Source organism: Giraffa tippelskirchi, chromosome 7 (assembly GCF_054371585.1).
Source record: "Giraffa tippelskirchi isolate mGirTip1 chromosome 7, T2T-mGirTip1v1.2.pri, whole genome shotgun sequence".
Taxonomy (NCBI): domain Eukaryota; kingdom Metazoa; phylum Chordata; class Mammalia; order Artiodactyla; family Giraffidae; genus Giraffa; species Giraffa tippelskirchi.
The window spans coordinates 7,955,524-7,968,584 of NC_137281.1; the positions used below are offsets into that span (position 1 = coordinate 7,955,524).

General features: G+C 56.7%; 1 protein-coding gene across 3 annotated transcripts; it reads right to left on the reverse strand.

The window, feature by feature from the left end:
• Positions 1-259: 259 nt before the first annotated feature.
• Positions 260-9,427, reverse strand: CYTH2 (cytohesin 2). 3 transcript variants are annotated; one of them, XM_081515394.1, is made up of 13 exons: positions 9,209-9,427; positions 8,235-8,382; positions 8,069-8,135; positions 6,917-7,035; positions 5,479-5,559; positions 4,871-4,983; positions 4,604-4,752; positions 3,941-4,052; positions 2,831-2,833; positions 1,065-1,141; positions 876-947; positions 621-775; positions 260-527 (listed from the first exon to the last, which is right to left on the reverse strand). In XM_081515394.1, exons 1-13 carry the CDS (start codon positions 9,225-9,227, stop codon positions 440-442), a joined length of 1,203 nt encoding a protein of 400 aa, XP_081371520.1. In that variant the 5' UTR covers positions 9,228-9,427; the 3' UTR covers positions 260-439. The 3 variants fall into 3 exon arrangements, with proteins under 3 accessions (XP_081371520.1, XP_081371519.1, XP_081371518.1); XM_081515393.1 differs by lacking the exon at positions 2,831-2,833; XM_081515392.1 differs by lacking the exon at positions 2,831-2,833 and having other exon boundaries at positions 8,667-9,225.
• Between the last annotated feature and the right edge of the window lie 3,634 nt (positions 9,428-13,061).

The window sequence follows — 13,061 nt, forward strand, 5'->3', positions numbered from 1 at the left end:
CTGCAGCTCTAACTGAAAGCTAATTCCAGCCAAGTTAAACTTCTCCCTTTACTCCACCCTCGCAGGCTACAGATGAGACCAGAACTGAGCCATCCTGGATACGCACGCATGGGGCTACACGGTCAGCACCGTTTTCACACGTTATGAGACCCACCAACAGATCAGCAATCCGGGCCCTGGTCATGGATGGGGGTGCTGGGCCAGCTCCGCCAAGCACCTTCGCTCCGTGAACCCCAAGAAATGAGATGGGTCTGCAGGCTGCAAGTGGTTAAATAATTAATAAGATTACCAACAGGGTGCTAATTACAAATAAAGAGAGAGGGGCTAGAGGTGATGAGTTTTCCAAACGAGGAGCCAGAATCCGAAGCCCCAAGGCCCAGGGGTCCGGCCACCCGGGCAGGGCAGCTCCGAAATAAATAATGGAGTGGGGGGCAAGGGGTCAGGGCTGCTCCTGCTTCTTCTTGACTGAAATCCGCTTCTTCCTTGCTGCCAGCATCTCATAGAACGGGTCCACACTCACAGCGGCCCTGCGGAAGGGTCGGGATCCCAGGGTGAGGGCTGAAGAGCCTGGGCCCCCAGCCACCCTCCCCTTCCCCAGGACTCCGGGAGCCCCTGCTCACTGGATGGACTTGATCCACTCGTCCTTCTCCTCCTGCGTGGGGGCCGAGATCCGGTACACCATGTGGTTCCCCTCAACCACCCGGCCGTCGGCCTCTGTTTTGCAGGCTTTGATGAGCTGCCCCTTGTTGTTGGGGATGTATAGCTCGAAGCAGTTCTGGGGAGACGAGAGAGAGGAAGGACCGCTGGGAAGTGCTAGCCCTGGGGCCAGAGGAGCCCTCGGCCACCAGCAGGACAGGGTACAATGAGGGTCTTACTGGTTTCCGGGGGTCGTCCACCTCGCGGATGCTCAGATTCTCCAGCGGGATGATTCCTCGGGGCTCCTTGTCCTGAGAGAACAAGTTTGACAGGATTCAGATTCCCAAAGCCTCCCCAGAGCCCCACCCTCGGTCTCCGGAGTCCGGCCCGGCCCCGCCCCTTCTCCCCGGCCCCGCCCCCGCCCTCACCGTAGTGTACTCAAAATAGTAGAGGCAGTTGTCTGTGAGGATGAACCAGCGCCGCTTCCACGTCTTCACCCGGCCCCCTGGAAGGGAAGGGGGGGAGGGGGCCTGGGCTCAACAGGGGGGTGGGGGGGCCTCTGAGAGGGCGGGGAAGGGGGCGAGAGACAGAGGGAGCGCAGGGAAGGTGGGGCTGTCAGGGCCTAGGACAAAGCGATGCGTGGGCAGACAGACAAGCAGGGACAGGCGAGGAGACTGGGCCTGGCTGGGCCTGGCGAATCGGTCCACCCGCCAGCGTGGGGCTCTACGCTCTCTAAGCCTGTCTGTGGACCCCGGTCCGAGCACCCAGTCCCTCTCCTGTGGGCCCCGAGGCCAGGGCAGTCCCCTCCCTATGTATCCTGTTGGGCAGCAAGGATGGGGCCGGCCGTGTACCTACCTCCTGGGGCAGACAGCGAGAAAGCAGGCAGGACCAGGCGAGGAGGAGGGAGGGCGGAAGAGTGGAGTGCCCCCAAGAGCCGTGGGTGGGGGCGGGGAGGGATGCGCAGCGGGTGGGACAGAGAGAGCCGGAAACAGCAGAGAGAAACACGCAGAGAGGGAGGGAGGGAGAGAGAGGGAAGAAAACCAGTTACATCCACACGAGGGGGTAATGGCCAGACCCTGTCCCTCCGGGGAGGCCCAGGATGCTGAGCTGGCCACGAGCACCTCCCAGCATCAGTGCCTGACTCCAGCCCCACTCCCAGGACCTATCCCAGCCAGGTAGGCCCTCTTTTGCCACGGTGACGATGGGGAAGTCATCCCCAACAGGCAGAAGAGGAAACCCCCAGTCCTTGGCCCAAGGTGGGCGTGGGGACTCCTGTTAGCACCAGTAGGACCTGGCTGTGTGACCTTAGGACAACCACTTGCCCTCTCTGGACCCGTCTGGAGATCCACTCAGGCCCATACCTTCCTGCTGCAAAGTTACCTGCTTCTGGGCTCCTTGTGGTCCCGGAAGAAGTAAACAGCAGCAATAAACACTTTATTATTATTAACCATCTTTTTCATTATAACTGCTACCACTACCACTGATCCCCTTTCCTGTATTTCACTGTTTAAGAGGTGCCTTTTACTAGTAACTTTGTGCTGCGCTCTGGTCAGAAATCTGGGTCCAACACCACCTCTGCCCTGTGGCTGCTGGACAGTGACCAAGCCTCAGTTTCTTCATTCAAGAAATGGGAGGGAGTCCTGCGGCTGGGGAGGCAGTTTGGAAGGGAACCAGTCTCTCAGGGAGCTGCCCTTCTGGTTTTTCTTTACCCGCACACTCACTGCCAGGGGCATCATCTGACCTTCCATGAAGAATCTAAATTCCTCTGGGATCCCCCAGGCCTGTCTGCCTCCCTTGGAGCTGCTGCAGGAATCCAACCCAGCAAGTTGGCTGAAAGGAGTGATCGCATTTCCTGTGCACCAGGGACCTGCCTCTGTGGCCTGAGAAGAGATTCCCCCTTCTAAGAGCACAATTCCATGTGCAACCCTCTGCCACCCCACTACAGAGGGTGGATGCTGAGACCTGAAGGGTGGAAAGGCCTGCCTTGAGCCTGCACCCGGGCTGGAAGCTTCCTCTGGGCCCTTCCCCTGTCTGGGCTGTTTCCACTGTAATTCCTTGCCAGATTCTGTCTCCCTGGGGCAGCTACTCATCACTTTTCCATTAAAAAGCCACTGCCAACCCTCCCTCGGTACCTACTATTTACCAGGCCTGGCTCCGAGCCAGGAGTTCTTAACCTGGGCCACGCATTGGGAACCGCCTGGAGAACTTTCAACATGACCGATGGCCTATCCTGCCCACAGAGACCCTGCTTCACGAGCCTGTGGCCTGGCCCCTCTGGTTTCCAGGTGAATCTCCCAGGCAGCCGGGGTAAAGAACCACTCCAACCCTCAGGCAGCTGCCCTTGCCGGACCTCTGCTAACTGAACTGGAGTCAGCTGGTGCCCCATGTTCCAAGTGGAACTGGCCCCTGCCCCACCCATCCCACCGTGGCCAGGGGCTCCGGATTCTAAGTCAGCCAGGCTGCTTCCGCTTCCCACGTGCATGCTAAGTCACTTCAGTGGTGTCTGACTCTGTGACCCCATGGACTGTAGCCAGCCAGGTTCCTCTGTCCATGGGATTCTCCAGGCAAGAATACTGGAGTGGGTTGCCATGCCCTCCTCCAGGGGATCTTCCCAACCCAGGGATCAAACTCCCCATCTCTTCCGTTTCCTGTGTTGGCAGGAGGGTTCTTTACACTAGTGCCACCTGAGAAGCTCTTCCCCTCCCCACCAGGAACCAGTCCGACCAGCTGAGAAGTGCATTGCTTACACGCGACATCCTGGGGAGAGAGAACGCTTCTAGAACAGCCACCATGCTACAGGGCTGAGGAGGAGGCCACAGACGGTGGGGATAGAAATACAGGAGTCTCAGAGTGGGTCTGCCCTGGACTCCCGGAGAGTTCCTGCCAAGCAAGGTAAAAGGCCCCCAGGTGGCCCAATTCCTTGGGTTGTTTTCTGTTTGCTACAGCTGAGAGCAGCCTGAATCATGAACACTCTACCCCCAGACAGGGACTGTGCTCTTTGGTTCTTGGCTGTGTCCTCAGTCCCTACACTAGGGCCCGGCACGGAGGAGGGGTTTCATAAACCTGTGTGGTGAACAGAAGGGGTTAGGGAGCACCGATGACAAGGCCAGCCCTGGGCTTGGGCCCAGCACAAGAGACCTGATTTCATTCTCAACCCCTTTTCAGATGTGGATACTGAGATTCAGAGAGGTTGAACCATTGTCCTAAGGTCACACAGTGGCTATGTGAGAAACCTGAGTCTAGAACCTGGGCCCGCTAACTTCCCCCACTTGCAGAGGCAGCCAGCAGTCAGGAAGGGACGTACCCAGCTTAAGGAGCCAGCCCTCCCGGTCCGGGTTGAAAAAGGTGTGGGTCAGATCATTTCCGTCATCCTCAGGGATCTTGAAGGGCTCGTTTCGGATGCTGTCGTACAGATTCTGAGGGGTGAAGGCAGGGTCAGCACCTCCTGGGATCCTCCCAGGGCTACTGCAGTGGGGAGGGGGCTCACTGGGAGCCAGTGAGACGACAGGTAGGGTGGCCAAGGGAGGGAGGAGCCTGGGGAGGGAAGGGAAGTAGAAGGCGGAAGAGTGGAGGGAGCTCCAGCGAGGAGAGAGGGAGAAAGGAAAAAGATGCAGAGACAGAGACAGTGGAAGTGCTGCTAGGTTCTGAGAGCGACAGACAGACAGACAGACAGACAGACAGGGGAAAATGGGACAGACCAAGACCCTCAAAGAGTCAGAAGGCCAGGAACCTGGGTTCAATCCTTGGTCGGGAACTAAGATCCCACATACTGCCTGATGCAGCAAAAGAAAAAAATAAAATGAAAAACGGAGAGACAAAGACAGGTAGCCAGAGAGAGAGAAGACGACTTGGGCAGGCTGGTGTGACCATGCAGTCCATGGGTGGGCAGTGATCCTGGGTGGGGGGCTCAGGCACTGAGAGGAGAAAGGTGGATGGAGCTGAGGGGGCTGGTGGTGGGGGGCCTGACCCTGAGCAGCTCCTCAGGCAAGTCCCCGCCCTCGTTGATGCCCCGGTTCATGGCCACGAAGCGCTCCAGTCCTGGCTTGTCCCGGACGTTGGGGTTGTGGAGGCTGGTGTTCAGCATGATCACGGCGAAGGACAGTACATAGCACGTGTCTGCACCGGACAGTCATGGGGTGACGACTGGGGTACGTGGGCCCCTGGGACCCAGGAGCTCAAGTCCGCCCCACCCCCAGCTCCCTCTTTCCCCGGACCCTGGGGTTTGGGCCCCTACCTGTGGACTGGAAAACCCCAGGGTTGCACAAGCAGTAGCGCTGGGCAAAGGCCTCCATCATGCGGTCAATTTTCTGGGCTTCTCCAGGGAGGCGGAAGCTCCAGAGGAACTGCCTGTGGCAGAGACGAGCCGAGGGTAGGTACCAGGACTGGCGGGGCCACCCCTCTACCCGCTCTCAGTGCCCTTGGGACGAACTGGCCAAAGAGGGCGCCACACCTGTGGCCAACCTGACCACTGAGCGTCGGCCAGGAGACTCTCTACGTGGATGTATATGGAAATGCCCTTTCTTTCTACCAAGGTTGCTGCATGGGATAGATGGTTGCTTGGGGCCTCTGCTGTCATGTGGGAGAAGGGTCTGCCACAAGCAGCGCCCACCCTGTGGCGAGCACAATCAAGAGCCCGAGAAAGCTGTACTTCCCACTCTCTCCATTCGAGTGCCTGGATACAGCTATGCCTGAAGGAGACTCTACTGTGGACTTTGGCAACACTCACACGCAATCCATTCCCTAAGTCTTGGTTCTGTTTTTGCCTTCAGGAGGGGGTGGTCATCACTGGTGAAGAAAGCCCTGACAGGTCCCTTCCTGCCCTTTCAATCCCATCCTTCTCACCTGAGGGCCTGCACCAGGTTGAGGTCAGTGAACTCGTGCAGATCCACGAAGGCATGGAGCACTGCCAGATTCAGCTCTTCCCTGGGAGGACAGGGACAAGGTCATAGGCAGGAAGAGGCTTGCACACGTGGGGGTAGACAGGAGGCGAAGTACTGGGAAGACTGTGGCCCTTCTTCTGCACAGCAGCTACCTCTGTAGCCAGTGAAAGTTTTGGCCAAGCCACCATCATAGGCCTGGCACAGGGGTAGGGACACTTAGAACGCTCCTGGGAAGACCTGCCTTAAGAACTGCCTTAAGGGGATTCCCTGGTGGTCCAGTGGTTAAGACTCTGAGCTCCCAATGGAGGGAGCATGGGTTCAATCCCTGGTTGGGGAACTAAGATCCCACATGCTGTGTGTCCAATAAATAAAATAAAAAAAAAAAAAAAAGAACTGCCTTAAGAACTCTGGTGTGGCTGGAACGCTGTGCAGTTGGGAGAAACACAGCAAATGTGCTCTACTGGTCATCTATGATGAACCTCAGATTTCACAGATGCCCACAGATGACCTCCTATCCCCTAGAGGCCCATAGAGAGTCCCGGGGCAACCCAGATGCCCACAAAACCAGCCCCACAATATCAGACAACCGGACTGTCCCTATGCATTCCAGATGTCCCCAGGCGATCCCCAGACAGCTACAGAGGACCCCCATGCCCCCAGACTCTCCAGTCCCCATGCCCCCCAGCTGCCCACACAAACCCCAAGCATCCCACACGGTCCTGTGCACCTCAGACGTTTCAGATGGTCTCCACACACCCCAGATGTGCAAGGATGGTCCCCTGGTTTCCCAGAGTCCACAGAAGGTCCCCATGCACCCTGGAAGTCCAGTCCCCACACGTTCCCGACATCCACAGATCGTCTGCATGTGTCCCGGAAATCTATAAACTCCCAGGCACCCTAGACATCCACTGCTGGTCCTCATACACTCCCAATGTCCAGTCTCATGCACTCTACGCTTGTAGGTGGTCCACAGACCCTGGACATCCACAGATGGCCCCCATGTTTCCAGATGTCCGTGGGCCCCCCATGCTCCCTAGATTTCCATTGATGACTCCCCCCCACTTCCTGCATCACTGTCCACATCGCTCCCATGCACACCAGCTGTCTCCACGTGGTTCACACGTTCCCACACCACCCATAGATGTTCTCCACTGTCCCGACATAAATGAGCGGTGGTCCCCACATTGCCCAGATGTCCGCAAAGGCCCCATACCCTCCACATGCTCACAGATGATCCCCGGGTTCCTCAGAAGGTGCCCCACCCCAATCTCTGTGTCAGTCACTTTTCTCAGTCCAGTTGCAAGGCTGATCTATCAGGGCCTCTCCTCGGCAAAGGCTGGGTGCCAGGGGCAGAGAGGAGAGGCTCAGCAGGCACTGGGTGCAGGGGCCGCGGTTCTCACCTCTCCCCCAGGTAGTCCCCGATGGCCGTCTTGTTCAGGCCCTCGCCCTTGTACAGGAAGCGGGCGATCTCCTCAGGTGTGTTCTGCAAAAGTTCATTCTCCACCAGGAACTGGATCCCCTGGTGGGAAGGGCTGGGTCTCAGTGCTGCCCCAGAAACCTTAGCCTCCAAACCCACCCCCGTCCTCAACAGAGCAGGGCCTGAGTTCCATTTTCAGGCTCTTCCCAGGTCCTTAAATACCACCGCTCCCATGGCCTAGACTTTTCATCTACTGCTCCCTCTGCCTTTGCATGGTTAATTCCAGTCCCCCCTGGAGCAGGACCTGGCAAGGAACAGGAGCTCCATGAATGTGTGCTGAATGACTTTACAAACTACCACTGCTCCTGGCAAGAAGAATAAAGTGGGAAACTGTTAGGAGACATCAGTTCATGAGGAGCTGTGAGGGTCAAGACTCAGGCTGGACGAGGGCTTTCTCAGGCTCTCCTGATGTCTTAAGGACCAAGAACCGAGGACCCCTCACTCTGGATCGTGGTATCTGAGTCTAGGGGCTCTCTGAGGGCAAGGCAGCATCAAACCCTACACTGGGTCCTCTGCATTCCCTAGCAGAGCGGTGGGCCAGAGGGAGGCCTGAGGAAATGGTGTAAAACGAATGAATAAATTAATGAACGAACATCTTTTCTCCACTCAGTGAACACTAAGTCATCCTTCAAACCTGACCCAAATATCCTCCTGAGGGAAGCCCTCCTTGATGCCACCAGCCTCACTCCTCTAGTGTCCACAGTCCAGTACCTCTCTCTCTCTGTCATAGCACTTCTCAACCCTCATTTGAATATATCACTGTCCATATTTCCTACCAGACTCAATCAAGCTCCTCCTGGGGATTCAAGAGTGACAAGAGAAATGGGTCCTAAAATATGAGCAAAAAGGGGAGGAGGACCACTCAGGCAGAAGTTCCAGCACACGCAAAGATCACGAGGCTGAAGCACTTGGTTAGTGCTCAGGGAACAAATACTGCCAATATCTGGATCCAGGATCAGGACCAACTCTGTCCACCTAAGGCAGACCTTTAACCACCACATTTCTGGAACCCGGAGATGCCAGAATCCCGTCTGGATGTCAGCTTGGCTGATCCCAGCCCTGTGGCCCCAAGCACCTTTTTGGGGTCCATATTGAACTTCTTCCTGCCCATTGCCATCTTCCGGTTCCGTTGCAAGGTTTTGCTGCAGAGGCAAGAAAGCAGAGGGTGGAGGGTCAATGCCTGGGCATCCCTGACCCCCACCTGGCCCCATGACCCCCAGGGTCCCTGCCCTAGCCCTCACCTGCCCTCATTGGCCTCCAGACCCTCCACCTCGCTCATGGCTTCGCTGAGCTCCTCCCGCAGGCGCTGAATCTCCACCAGCAGCTCCTGCTTCCGCCGTCGAATGTTCTCCAGCTCCATCCGCTCCTCCGGAGTCAGGTCCGGGGGTTCTGCGGGAGGGAATCAGGGGTGGGAGGTCAGTTCTGGGGACTGGAAGCCTGGACTTCTGAAATCTGGTGAAGGACAGGGCTCCTTGATTCATGGGGAGGATGAGGATAAGACTCCCGCCTCCGGTCAGTGGAAGAAGGGGCTGGGGGGTCTAGATTCCTCAGTCCAGGGGAGGAAGGGCTGGGAATCTAGACTCTTAGTCCTCGGGAGAGAAGGGGGCTGGGAGCTTCTACTCTTAGGTTTACAGGGGAATGGGGGCTGGAGGCTTGACACTGCGGTTCATTACTTGCAAGGGGCCTGAGGCCTTGGTTTTCTGCCTCCATTCTTGGCGAGGTAGCTGGGGACCTGGGTGCCCGGACTCCTGGGTCCACGGAAAGTAACCACGGCAGGGGAAGCTAATGACAGCTTGCGAGAGTGGAGGAAGGGGCGGGGCATCGAAGCCCCCCGCCCCCGCCCTAGCGGAATCTCTGTGGCCTCCACGATTTCTCCCCACCCCACCGCCCCCAGAAGCCCCCCTCTCCTCTCCCGGCAGGCACTGGGCTCGCCCGGCCCCTCCAGAGGGAATGGTTCCGCCCCAGCCTCGCCTCCGCCGCTCCATCCCACCCCTCCCGCTGCCACCGGAAACAGGCTCGGCCCAAACAATGGCCTGGAACGCCCCGCTCTCCTGCCCTGCCGGAAGCCAGTCCCGCGCCCCACAAAAGCGAGGCCACGACAGGGCCGAACAAGCTTCGCAAGGCGCGCGTCGTGGAGGGGAGGTCGTTCGCGGCGGAACGTTCGGACCGAAAAGCTCCATCTGCTCCCAGCCGGCCCCGCCCCTCCCCGACTTACCATAGACACCGTCCTCCATGGCGGCTAGGAAGGCCCGCGGGGAGTCCGGGGCGGTCCCGCCGGTCGGGCCCGGATCCGCGTTGGCCCGCGGGCTCGGATGAGCCCGCTCAAACGCCCCGGGAGCCACCGCCGCCTCCTCAGCGCCAGTCCTCAGCGCTGAAAAGACTCTGCCTTCGTCTCCCAACCGCCCCGCCAGTAGGGACCGCCCCTCGTTTTGACACCGCCCAATCCACGGCGTGCCCTCTCGTCTGCTCCGCCTCCGAAACCGAAGAATTGCCCTCCAGGGCCAATAGGCGCACTAGGAGCAGACGTAGCACTGTCCAGCCCAAAGTAGACTGTCTGTGGGGCCAATTGGAGTGAGAGCAGGGGCCGGGCCCCGCCTCCGAAACCAGAGGGTTCTTGGCAGGCTTGCCCTCCAATGAGAAGCCTCGAAGAGGAGTTGCATGGAGGCGGGACTAAGCAGACGCAGAGCGAGAACTACGCCTGCGCAAGGGCTGCGCAATAGGATACCAGGTCAACCGAGCCCGGCCTCTAGCAATACGTTGCCAGGGGGCGGTACTTTGTTAGGCTTGTTGCTAGGGGGCGGGGCCACAGCTCTCGGTTGTTTCCGTGAGCCACACCTCCTAGCACGCCCGCCTGGCTTTTGACCGCAGTGGTTGCCAAGCAACCGGGAGCCGCTTTGGCTCACTTTCCTTTTGGACCCCTTTCTCAAGGGTACTGGCCTCTCTCTGATCTGCAGACCCTTTCCTTACCCTCCTCCTTTGACCTCCCCCATTCACTTCAGCCTCTTCAGAATCAAGGAGTGGTGAAACAAAAGACTTTCTTTTTCTTCCAAATGCTGCGCTTTTTGGTCTCTCTCGGAGAATGGGACTACAGAGGAAGGCCAAATACAGTGAAAGCACAGGCTCTGTCTCCTGCCTCTCGCAGCCTCTCAGTTTCCTTCCTCTCTCCCCTAAACTCTTCCCTTTATGTTAGCATCCTTTCCCCGCCCAGGACAATTCCCCTTTCCTCAGCATCCTTTCACCTCTGATCCCTTCCCTCTTCTCCGAGTCCTTTCCCTCTTCGCGTCCCCCTCCTCTCATACTCTTTCTCTTCTTAAACTCCTCCCTCCCCTCCGAGTCCTCTGGCATCTGAGGCCATTTCCCCTCCCCCGCCTCTCATTTCTATTCCATGAAGGCAAAACGGGTGCAGGGGCCTGGCTCGGAAGAAGAAACTGGGCACCCCCATCACGGGCAGGTCCCAAATTGGGTCTGAGGGTCGTGTCTGGGCCTGGGCCTCACTCATCGTCCCAGAGTTTGGCAGGCAGGGACAGATTCCAGGCCAAGACCTGGTTAAGCTGACAGATTAGACACGGAGCCTCCTAATCCCCTCAATGACCTTTATGAGTGGCTCAGGTTCTGCCCTCCCTACCAGAAACCCAGGTTGTGCCAGCCCTGACCCCACTCGCTCCCCTACCAAACAGAACCCTTTTCCTGTCCCTTCACCCCCAATTTAACACCCTTCTTCATGCTTGGGTTTCCACTGCCCTGCTGCCTACCCCAGCCACCCAGAGGTGGAGGAGCAGCCAGCTAATTAATCCCATCCGGTTATTATCTGGAGATTCTGCAGGATAAAGGGAGGTGGGGAAACAGGAAGAGGGGAAGTGGGTTGACACAGCCCTGGGATGGGCTGATGGGCAATGACAGTGCCTGCCCTCAATCCTGGCACACAGGGGTGGGAACATGTCCTTCTTGGCACTGGCTCCTGCGACTGGCTTCCGCCTGCTGGGCACTCAGGTACATAGCAGCATGGGCAGAGGCCAGATCCAAGGACCCAGAAGCACACTCCCAGACACACCACTGGGGTTCCCAATAATTTGACCTGGGGGACAAGCTTCCCTAAACACATACATTCCCCTGACATTCAGAGGTAACTCCTCCTTCCCCTGCCCCTGCAAGCTGGGCCAGAAAGAAGGTGATTCTGGCCCTTAGCCACAACCCATATTCCCTTGCCTGCCCTGTCATGCAGGCATCCAAGTTCAGACCTGGCCTCTGAGAGCATCTCCCATCCCTGTTGCCCCTAGAAGGCCAGGCATTCCAGCACCTGGCCGGGGTGGGGGGGGCTGGGGTATCTCTAAGACCCCCATTCTACCCTCAGTGAAGTGAACAATAATGCTAGTGGAAAGGCCCTTGGACAACTTCAAGTTCCAGTGCCCTGTTTTTTACAGATGGGGAAACTGAGGTGAGGGCTTCCCTGTGGCGCTAGTGGTAAAGAACCCGCCTGCCAATGCAAGAGATGTGAGAGACGAGGGTTCAATCCCTGGGTCAGGAAGATCCCCTGGAGGAGGGCATGGCAACTCACTCCAGTATTCTTGCCTTGAGAATCCCATGGACAGAGGAGCCTGGAGGGCTACAGTCCATAGGGTTGCAAAGAGTCGGACACGACTGAAGCAACTTGCACAGCACAGCACAAACTGAGGTGAGGAGAGAGGGGGGTGATTTGCTCAAAGCCACACACTCAGTTGAGGCAGAGTTGGGATTCAGAGCAGAACTTCCTGGATCCTTGTGAAGGACTCCATTCTACTTCCTCAGGCTCAGTTTTTAACCCTACTGTAGGAACCACAGGAAAAAAAAATAGATAGATATCTTTATTCATATTTTATATATATATATATATAATACATATATGTATAACATCTTTAAGAAATAGACACGCATCACTAGGTGGAAGATTCCAGAGCGCTGTAGACTCACCAGCCTTGGGCCTCTCCCTTCCCTTGCCCAATAACCAGCCCTGTTACCCACAGGGTCTCGCCTGGGCCCTCACCTTCTAGGTCAGCCCAGCAATGCTGCCGGTCAAGTCCTGAGTCCACCTCCTCGAACGGCCATGTTCCAGGAGCTGATTAGAACTTCCAGATTGACAACAGACAACTCTGGGTCCCTGGAGCCTTGACTCCTTTTGGCATCACAGAACCACAAAGAAGTCATCTATCCTCATCAATAGTCTCCACTCCATTGGGCAAACTGGAACCAGCAAATCTCAGATGTCCTCATTGCCAATCCTTCCCTGACTGTGATCAGTCTAGAGTCACAGAATCTTGATTCCTTTGGATATTCTAGAATGGCACTTTAAAAAAAGACACAAAGCCTGTGGATCATGGAGAAGCCTTGCCTCTCTCTTTGGTTTGATGTTCTACCACCAGTGGGTCTGGAGTTGTCGCCTATCAAGAACTCCCAGTCTGTCATTTTAGTCCTTGTAGACCCACAGACTCTCCACTGTTTTGTGCATTCTAGAGACATAACTCGTTAGTTTCTGGAATAGTCCAACTCTCAGGTCAAAGCTGCTCTAGAACCCCCAGTGCTGGCCTCTGTGGCCAATCTGGATTCACAGAATCTCAACTCTGAGGTTTTCTGGAGCCACAAAGTCTTTCCTTGACTTACAACCAACAGTCTTTGTCATTGGTCAATCAGGATAGTCTTAAACTCTTGGGGGCATCCCATAACTTCCCCTCCTTAGGTCATCTAGAAAAAGTGATTTGCTATGGAGTCAACTGAGTCAAGAAGCAACAGTCCCTTGAATCTAAGGTCAGTTCACGCCAGTAAATTCTGGATCTCTGTTGCTACTTGAGAACAGCTGACTTCTTCCCCTGGAGGCAGTCTATACCTCATTTCATGATCCTGCTTAACAAACCAAACCAGCCATCTAGAGAAATCTAAAATTACCAGTCCTCGCCTCTTGAGGGGTCCAGAATTCTGGGTCCCATATCTCTAGCGAGACTCAGGAATTGGAATGACAAGTGGGTCTCAGGAGGGAGCACAGAATTCAGAGGAATTAAGGTCCATCCAGTATGCTCATGGTGGGTCTACTAGGCATG

Coding starts and splice junctions, on each gene's coding strand:
- CYTH2 (XM_081515392.1), bottom strand. CDS start 8,703: ATGGAGGCAGAAAACCAAGGCCTCAGGCCCCTTGCAA. Junction 5,560..6,916: donor GGGGACTACCTGGGGGAGAG/GTGAGAACCGCG, acceptor CTGTCCTCCCAG/GGAAGAGCTGAATCTGGCAG. Junction 4,984..5,478: donor AACCTGGTGCAGGCCCTCAG/GTGAGAAGGATG, acceptor TCTCTGCCACAG/GCAGTTCCTCTGGAGCTTCC.